The sequence below is a fragment of the Plecotus auritus genome (genome assembly GCF_963455305.1).
Source record: "Plecotus auritus genome assembly, chromosome: 5".
Taxonomy (NCBI): Eukaryota; Metazoa; Chordata; class Mammalia; order Chiroptera; family Vespertilionidae; genus Plecotus; species Plecotus auritus.
In genome coordinates, this window is record NC_137776.1 from 96,219,065 (window position 1) to 96,229,212 (window position 10,148).

Consider the following 10,148-nt stretch of genomic DNA (forward strand, 5'->3'; position numbering starts at 1 on the left):
GCACCTTAAAAATGACTTCATATTTTCTCACTGTGCAGAGTAGTATAGTCAAACACTGCTGCAGTTAAGTATTGTACCCTTTGTTCTCCCTGGGTGATCTATAATAATAATCTGCTTCATGTTGATATTTACTTCTTTGTCGCTGACAATTTTCTGAAAGAGAAGTCGGGGTGCTTCACTGGGCTGGAAAAAGTTTAGCTACATCAGAATGCAGGTCTAATTAAGCAAGCTTATTCTATATCTATAAAAGGCTAAGTTGACTTGCGCATGTGTGGTACATATAAAGCTCTCACTGGCGCCAGTCACACGCGTGTGTTTCCATCTGTCATTGTCGATCGTGAATTTGCTTGATACTTCTATTATAGAGAAGGGGCAAATAGCGATATTAAAATTTTTTCTTCTAATTAATTTCCTTTCAATGTGCACAAATTTGTGTACCCGGCCACTAGTTTAAAAATAAAAACCTGTGAAATTTTTGACAAAAAATAATTAAATCTATAGATCAATCTGGAAAGTATCTTCAAATCCTTGAACATATTATATCTAACTATTTGTTTATTTCAACAAAATTATATAGTTATTTGGCCTTATGGGCACATGAAAAAATGCTCAGTTTCACTAATTATCACATAAATTAAAGTTGAAACTACATAAAATATCAACTACACCTGTTACAATGGCTACCATTTTGGGCATGGATGTGGAGAAATAGGAACGCTTGTTCACTGCTGAAGAAAATAAAGATTGTTTCAGCTCTTATGAAAAATACTAAGATGTTCCTCAAAATGTACAAATAGAACTATCATATGATCCATCAATCCTATTTCTGGGTAAATGTAAAAATAGTAAAAGTGTGATATTAAAAAAATTCTGCACTCTAATGTTTAATGTAGCTATAATAGCCAAGATATGGAAACAACCACTTGTAAATGGATGAAAAAATAAATAAAAATTATGTGGTATTTTGTAGAATGGACTGTTATTCAGTCCTGAGAGAAAAAAGAAATATTGCCATTTGTGACAATATGAATGGAACTTGGGGGCATTATGCTAAATGACATATGTCAGACACAGAAAGACCAACTCTGTACAGTATCACTTATGTGTGGAATAAAAAAAATGCTGCATTTGTAAAAATAGAGGATAAAATTGTGGTTTAAAATGGTATGAACACACAGAAGATGAATAGATTCTGGCAATATAATGCACAGTATTTTGATTATTGTTAACAATATTGTAATATATAGTTAAAAATTGCTAAGAGACTAGATCTCAAATGTTCTCACCACAAAAAAAGAAGTGATAATGATCTGAATTCATGGAGGTGTTAGCTAACACCCAATGCTTACAGTGGTAATTACATTGCAATATATAAGTGTATCAAATTAATATGGTGCATGCCTTAAATTTGCACAATTCTAAATGCCAATTATATAACAATAAAAAGAGTGCTTTATCAAATTTCCAATTCTTTTGAAAAGATGCAAATCACAGAATGTAGAATTTATAGAGACAAGTCTGTAGTAGTTTCATAGGTGATATGAGAAATCATCATCTAAGTCTTTTAAAGGAAGCACATGTTTTTATATTTATTAATATATTTTATTGATTTTTTTACAGAGAGGAAGGGAGAGGGATAGAGAGTTAGAAACATCGATAAACTGCCTCCTGCATACCCCCTACTGGGGATGTGCCCTCAACCAAGGTACATGCCCTTGACTGGAATCGAACTTGGGACCCTTCAGTCTGCAGGCCGATGCTCTATCCACTGAGCCAAACCAGTCAGGGCAGCACATAATTTTTTATACAGACTGTCAAACCTCAAAGGGAAGGCAGGGAGTGGGGTAGGAGGAAGGGTAAGAGATCAACCAAAGGACTTGTATGCATGCATATAAGCATTGCCAATGGACACAAACAATAGGGGGTGAGGGCATGTGCTGGGGGGTGGGAGCAAGCTGGGAGAGGTCAATGGGGAGATAGGAGACATATGTAATACTTTCAACAATAAAGAATTACATTTACAAAAACCTATTTCTCTAAAAATCACTGTAGTTAACAGCCTCCTTCATCCCATTGCCTATTAACATTTCTACAAACTATTTCCTTTTTTGTAAGATAATATAATTTCTTAGTCTTCAAAAGAGAAGTAGAATATCAACACCCCCTAGGCTTCTTCTCATTGTGCATGAAATAGGTGTGAGATTCTAAAGTGAGATTAATGTTCTGGAGAAGAAAAAATTAAGAAGGTTAAAGCTATCTTGATAATGATGGCCCTTCTTGGATCAGATAAATCACTGCTTTAAGGTGACTTGAGTAATTCTAATTAGACAAGTAAAGAAGAGAATTTACTTCTTTAGATAGGGGACTATTTCTGTTTGTCTTTCTTCATGTAAATTTAAAACCACATTACAGGCTTAAAACTTTTCCTTTCTTAAATGGTTTATTTGTAATACACAATTTCTTACCTGAAACAGATGTCATGGCCTACGTACAGCAAGCATCAAAGAGTAACTTTAAAAAATATATATATTTCCCGTTGCCACATGGATCTGAACAAATTCCAAAATTACTTTCTTCACTAAAATTGATGCCCAGGTGTGGTAAGGTAACTATAGAATATTTTGATGAGGAAATAAATCAAAGTTAGTTATTTTTGAGACACAATATGTTCAGTTTTACAAATCCCTTCTTTTGTGAGAAAATGACACTGATCTCCAGATATCAGATTCTCCTTAAACCTGTTTCCTTACATCACTTAGCAGCAAGATTCACCTGGCATCTTCAAGTTATATCCAATACCTGGACTTCAATTACATTCAATAAAAGTGACAATAGGAATCCACTGGGACCAATATGAGCAAAGAGTTTGCCCAAAGCAGTCTGGACTGTGGGAGCCAGAGCAAGTGCAGAGCATGCCCTTTAGAGAGCTGACTACTGCAACTCAGTATATTAACAGCAAAAAACAAATACAGAGAGGACCAGGTCAAAGAGAAAACTTGTCCAGAAAAAAAGCTTCTGAGAAATGTAGCAAGGATAATGCTTCCTCCCCTTTTATTTTTAATAAAATTCAAACTCTTCCATCTGACAAAGAAGCTCTTTATTATCTACTTTCCTCTTCAACTTCAACTCCTATTAAAAATTTCAGAAATGTATTCTGAACACACTCTCACCCTCCACAGTTACAGTTGTTGCTCCACTGGACCATCCTCCTATTCTGGACTTCCTAACTTATTTAGTGTTCAAAGTTCAGCTCAGGCATTACTTATTCTAGGAAATCTTGCCTGATTCTTTCGTGATTTTGTTTTGTTGTTATAGGACTTCCTATATGCTATGGTAATAGTCTGATTATTTGTACTAAACAAAGCATATGGAGAGCTTACCTTTAACATACAATGAGTTCCTCCTTTTTTCCAGCAGGGTTGCTGAGGCCTCCATGAATTCCCTAACTCTGATCTTGACTGTACCTAAGAAGTCAGTTGTGGTGTTTTTTTTTTGTTGTTGTTTTTTACTGAATCAGTAAGTAGCCTGAGACTCACTGGAAATACCTTTTCCACAGTTATCCTCAGCATCCACATATCATCAATTCTTAGGAGAAAAATTTTGAATAATATACAAAATAAAAAATAGAAACTAATCAAAATTTAAAAGAATAAACTCAATGGATTGTCTGGTTTATTCAATTGCCAGAAATAAGTTATGAGTTAACCTCCCAGGAATACCAACCAACAATAAAACACTACTTAGTTAATCCATTCTCACAGCTATTTGCAATAATCTATCTTGTAGATTATGTTTAAGTTTTTTTAAAGAGTTTTTAAGAATAGATTACTTTTTTTTTTAGAGAGAGACTCTAAATACACAAATAACAATGGGACTCTGCTTGGACTCTTCATATTTAAGGGAGAAGTATTTGAACTCTTGAAGACAGTTAACTAATGCAGATTACTGTATGATGATAATTGCTGATTTCTAAGTGGAAATTTGAATCAGTTTTCAGTATATTTTTCCTTGAAAAAGAAAGCCCAAATTTCTCAACTATACTTTTTTATGCAGGAAATTATGCATTACTGGCCATGAATGTATCTCTCAAGGTTGCTGTGACAAATGAATAAAAAATGTGGCTGTTTCTATATAAGATACAAATTTACAATAGTATCACATTCTCTCCCTTGGCAATAGGAAGACAAGAAAATATTTCAGGAAATTGGGAAGCAGACAATCAGATTCTGAATAAATTGAAGCTATGTCTCAAAATAATCAGAAATTACCAAAAGGCCAAATTTAACAAGTTAAGATTTTTAAAATAACTTGATAAATTTTTCATTTGATTGCTTCTTTTTCTGGACCCGAGTTCGGTAGATCATCTCAAAATCCCAGATATATTGTGCATACTCCTGTTGGCATTCTACTTCCTAGAGTTTGCTAATTCTAAAACCAAGTTTTCTCTTATTATTATTTGCAGAATAATGTAAAATGAGGGTAGAAAACTAAAGTGGTTGCAGGGAAAAATATGGCTTTTATTTTGTCTTTAGAATCTTGAGATCGAGTTATACCAAGAAGTAAGTTATGTCGCAACTTCTTAAAATTATTATTTTTTCATTTTTAAAAGACCTCTCACAAAATAACTGCATTTTATCATTATTTTTTATTTCTTTGTTTAAAAATGTGAAGTTATTAATTATGATTATGGATTGAGAAACAAGGAACACTTGGTCTAAATGTCATGTGCTTGAGATAGAGAATTACCTTCTCCTTTAATAACATCATACAACTCAATAAAAACGACATATGTTCTGCAGTTTCCAAGGTCAAATTAATACAGCATGGAGAGCTGTGTGCTTAGTGGGTTGAGACAAAAATAAGAAAAGGATGGCTATTTGGATAAAAAACAATTTAAAAATAAGTTACTTCAACCCTGGCTGTAATCACCCCATGTTTCATTGATTAATTAATGTTTTTTTCTCCTTTAATAGAAATATACTAAGCAGAAAAGATAACAATATTTCTTATGATTAAAAAAATTAAAAATTAAAATTAGTCTTTGTTACCATGAAATCCTTCTGTTTCTTATATCCTCTCTCTCTCTCTCTCTCTTTGTTTTATTAATACTCACTGGAGGATAGTCTTTCCATTGATTTTTAGAGAGAGTGGAAGAGAGGGAGGGAGAGATAAAGAAAAAGAGAGTGAGAGAGAGAAACATCAACACATGAGAGACACATATATTGGTTGCCTTCCACAGGTGCGCTACCCCTACTGGGGCCAGGAATCGAACCTGCAACCCAGATATATGCCCTTGACCAGGAATCCAACCAGCAACCCTTCTGTGCAGGGGCCAACACTTCAACCACTCACTGACCAGAGCTAGATAATCTCTTAAGGATATAATTGTATCGACATTTGTTGATATAATTTATAATTGTCCTAATGAAGAATGAATACTTACTTAGCAAATGCACAAAAATATTTAGGCAGAATTTTCTAAATATCATTTCTCCAAAGGTTTCTTCCAGGTGCTTTTATTTATTCTTACCCAAACTATGGTTTATTGTCCTTGTTTTACACATAATTCACCTGAATCTTGTGAAGTATAAAGCATGTTTAATATTACCACTGACAGGTATAGAAGCTGGGATTTAAATCCAAAAAATCCAATTCCAAAGAACTAATTATTTACCATTGCCTACATAACAAGCATTTAAAATGCTAACTGTTGAAACAAAGCCTGGGAGGATCCAAGATGGTAGTGTAGGTAAACACCTAAACTGCTGCCTTGCACAACAATTTCAAAACTACAACTAAAAGACAAAAACGTCTATCACCCATAACCACAGGAAAGCTGGCTGAGTGGAAGTTCTACAACTAGAAGGAAAGAGAAAAGAGCATTGAGACGTGCACAAGTGCTGAAAAGCTGAGGTACAGAGGCGTGCAATCCGGGCTGGTGGCAGGCATTGCTTTTTTCAACCCGAAGGGAGACAAGCCCCCGATTACTCTGAAATCCAGTTTCTGGGGAGATGTGGGGGACCCAAACTCCTATGGGGAGAAGCTGGACTGTCTGCCATCAGGTCGGAAAGTGAGGGTGGCTTGCTTGCGGAGCTGCATGCAGGAATAATTGTTTACTGCACTGGGGCACAGGACATGGGGATTCGGTCAGAGACACAGAGCAGGCTAACTGGCAGCCATCACTATTTGCCACGCCCTAGCCTAGTCACGCCCTGAGACCCTGCCCTGCACAACCTACAAACCCACCCAAGCTCCAAGTAGCGGCTTTAGCATATTAATGGCCTGCCCTATCGCAGCTTAACCTAGCAAACTTGCAGCACGGGTCAGACAGCTCCAAAACCTCCAAACCCCAAGCAAAGAGGAGAAAACTGTAGTTCTTGCTGTAGCTCCTACTGGGTGGCCTCATACAGTAGCTGACCTGTACCCCATTGGAGATCCAGAAGCCAGTGTACCTAGTGGTCAGTGTGAGACACCAGATTTCAACTCCTCACATCCATAAGTGACACATTCAAGATGCAGACTCAGTGAACACCAAAGCCCCACTGAAACAAGTCCTGCACCATAAGCGTGTCTCCAGTGCAGCAGTTCTTCCATTATAGACACAGCAGGTCCTCACAGCCAATTGGCCTGGAGGTCAATTCCTCCCAGTGTACCAATAGCAATCAAGACTTAACTACACCAACACTTTTCACTCAGCCCACAAAGGGGTGTACCAAGAGCATCCACCTCAGGTGATTGGGGAGGCTGAACTACTGGCCCCTATAGGTCACCTACCACACAAAGCCACTCCATCAACACAGGGAAGCAGCCAAAATGCGGAGACAAAGAAACATGTCACGAATGAAAGAAATGGAGGAAAGCAAACTACTGGATGACATAGAGTTCAGAACCACATTTATAAGGTTACTCAAGAATCTTCTAAAAGCCTCTGAGGAACTTAGTGAGACCTTTAAGGATCTTAATGAGAATTCCAAAAAAATGGAAAAGGACCAGTCAGAAATTAAGCATACACTGTCTGAAATAAAGAATATACAGAAACTCAACTATAGATCAACGTACCCCAAGAATAAAACCAAAGATCTGAAATATGAGGAAACAAAAAAACACCCAACCAGGAAAACAAAAAGAAAAAAGAATCCAAAAATATGAAGATAGTGTAAGGAGCCGCTGGGACAACTTTAAGCGTACCAACATCCGAATTTTTGGGGTGCCAGAAGAAGAGAGAGAGCAAAATATTGAAAACCTATTAGAAGAAATAATGACAGAAAACTTTCCCTACCTGGTGAAAGAAATAGACTTACAAGTTCAGGAAGCACACAGAACCCCATACAAAAGGAATTCAAAGAGGACCACACCAAGACACATCATAATTAAAATGCCAAGGGCAAAAGACAAAGAGAGAATCTTGAAAGCAGCAAGAGAAAAACGGTTAGTTACCTACAAGGGAGCACCCATACGACTGTCAGCTGATTTCTCGGCAGAAACTATGCAGGCCAGAAGGGAGTGGCAAGAAATATTCAAAGTGATGAACAGCAAGAACCTACAACCAAGATTACTCTACCCAGCAAAGCTGTCATTCAGAGTTGAAGGTCAGATAAAGAGCTTCACAGACAAGAAAAAACTGAAGGAGTTCATCACCACCAAACCAGGATTACATGAAATGCTGGAGGGTATTCTTTAAGAAGAGCAAGAAGAAGAAAAAGGTAAAGATAAAAATTATGAACAACAAAATGACATCAAATACATACCTACCAACAACTGAATCTAAAAATCAAGTGAATAAAAAAATCTGAAGAACAGAATGGACTGGTAATTATAATAGAATCAGGGACATAGGAAGGGAGTGGACTGACAATTCTCAGTGGGAAGTGGGTGTGAGGGGTGCTGGAAGAGATTGGACAAAAATCTTACACCTATGGATGAAGACAGTGGCAGGGGGGGTGGGGTAAGGGCATGGGGTGGGGTGGGGAATCAGGTGGAGGGGAGCTATGGGGGAAAAAATAAGAGGGACACGTGTAATAATCTGAACAATAAAGATTTAAAATAATATAAAATAAAATAAAATGCTGTTTATTATCACTGTCTTGTATATAAGGGCATTACAAAGTAGAGAGATTGGTTGATTTGTCCAAAGTCTCACAACTAAAATGTGCTGCAATGAACAATAACATAAATTCTAGTGTCTTTCTACTAGTATGCTGCCACACAGCTGTCAAATGGAGAATGCTGATAACACATACTGCCTAAGACTTGTGGTACCTTTGAAACTCACTGGTTATGATCCAAACAGAGTCTTTGGTAATAGTTTTTTACACAGGTAAGCTCCACAGAAAGGTATTATATTTAAAAAATCTGTGTATGTAACTAGGTAGGAACTCTGGGATATAGGCACTATGTAAGACTAGAGGTCCAATGCATGAAATTCGTGCATGGGTAGGGTCCCTAGCGGCTTCCAGCTGCCAGCCAGGGCCTCCCTTTCCTTGGCTGCCTACCTGACGCTGCCACCATATAGGGCCTCCCTTCGCACCCGCCTTGTCCTGGGGCTGCCTGCTCACCTGCTGCACCATCCTGTTATGGTCCGGCTCTTGTCGGGGCTCGTCAGGGCCGGCAGCGCCTCCACTACTGCCCACTGCCAGCGATGCATTCCCAATGCCCACCATGTTCCGTGCCGCCCCCTGGTGGTCAGTGCACATCTAACTCCCGGTTGGTGGAACACCCACCCATGGGGACAATTTGCATATTAGCCTTTTATTATATAGGATAGAGACTCTGAACATATACAGCTCCTTGGATTTCCTGAGAACCTTGTCTCAGCCCTGGAAGGCATTGGCACCACACTGGTCCTGCAACTGAGTCTCCAAGTGGACATTCCACTATTCTATCAACTCATCTGCTTCAGGGCGCAGGGAACATGTATTATATGATCAGTGTGTTCCATGAGTATGTGCCCAATGCTGCATTTTCTGCAGTGTGAAAAGAGTTTTTTGATCAACAGCAGTGTTGTGTGAAGTAACATGCTAGTGGATAAGGCTCTGAAAGTTCATGGATGGTAGTTTTGGCAGCAACATTGCATGTAATAAATTCAAATCTGTATCCAGTGCTTATTTCAGTAATTACAAAAGTCTGTCCCCGCATGAGGAAAGAGTCGATGTAATCAGTTTGCCACCAGGTTTCTAGCTGTTCATCCTGGAACATGGTGCCATACATCCCAGCTGCTCTATGTTCATGGCAGATTGGAAGCTCAGCGGTGGCTGCAGCCAGGCTCATTTTGGTGAGTGGGAGGCTGTGTTGCTGAGCTGAAGTACAATCTCCATCCTTACCACCATGCCAATTTTGTTCATAAGCCTGTTAGAGGACAGCAAAGGTTACTGGAAAAGGGGGCTGACTGGGATCCACATGATGAGGCAGGCTATCCCCTTGATTGTTAAGATTTTCTGCTCACATGGGACACATTATCTTAACTTTTCACCCATTTAGAGAGGTTATTCATACACCTGTTCTCCAGATTTCCTTGTTACCACTTTATCAGTCAGGTTCCTTTCAAGTCCCTGATCATTTAGACCAGGGGTGGGCAAACTTTTTGACTCGAGGGCCACAATATGTTCTTAAACTGGACCGGAGGGCCGGAACAAAAGCATGGATGCAGTGTTTGTGTGAACTAATATAAATTCAAAGTAAAGGAGCGGAGGGGAGAGCAAGAGAACCGGATAGAACAGCTGGATCTGGCCCGCGGGCCGTAGTTTGCCCAAGGCTGATCTAGACAAATGGTCACAGCCATCTATACTAATAAAAGAGTAAGATGCAAATTGACCATACCTTCGCAATGCCCACCAACCAATCAGGAGTGAGTATGCAAATTAACCCAACAAAGATGATGGATTAATTTGCATACACAGGCACTGAGAGGCTGGGGGTGGGGTGGGATGCTTGCATCATCGCCATGGCAACAACGCAGGCCTTCCGCACTGCCCCAGCCGTTCCGGGCCTCTGGGCAGCATGGGAAGGCAGAAAGGCAGCTCCGGCCGGAGCAAAGGCGGTGTCGGAAGCCAGGGGAAGAAAGGCCCATTCTTGCACGAATCTTCATGCATCGGGCCTCTAGTCAATATATCATCATGCAACTGACCATTTCTAATTTTAATCTAGTGAAC

At 38.9% G+C, this 10,148-nt stretch overlaps 1 protein-coding gene across 1 annotated transcript in view; it reads right to left on the minus strand.

Annotated features, from left to right (window-relative positions):
* The window catches only part of LOC308248256 (jun dimerization protein 2-like), a gene marked incomplete at both ends in the record, with an annotated part of 58,181 nt that extends 49,521 nt beyond the window's left edge, over window positions 1–8,660 (minus strand). The window contains one exon of the mRNA XM_080668269.1: window positions 8,556–8,660. Coding sequence (XP_080524395.1) covers window positions 8,556–8,660 — 105 coding nt within the window. The remainder of the gene's footprint in view (window positions 1–8,555) is intronic.
* Window positions 8,661–10,148: the final 1,488 nt, after the last annotated feature.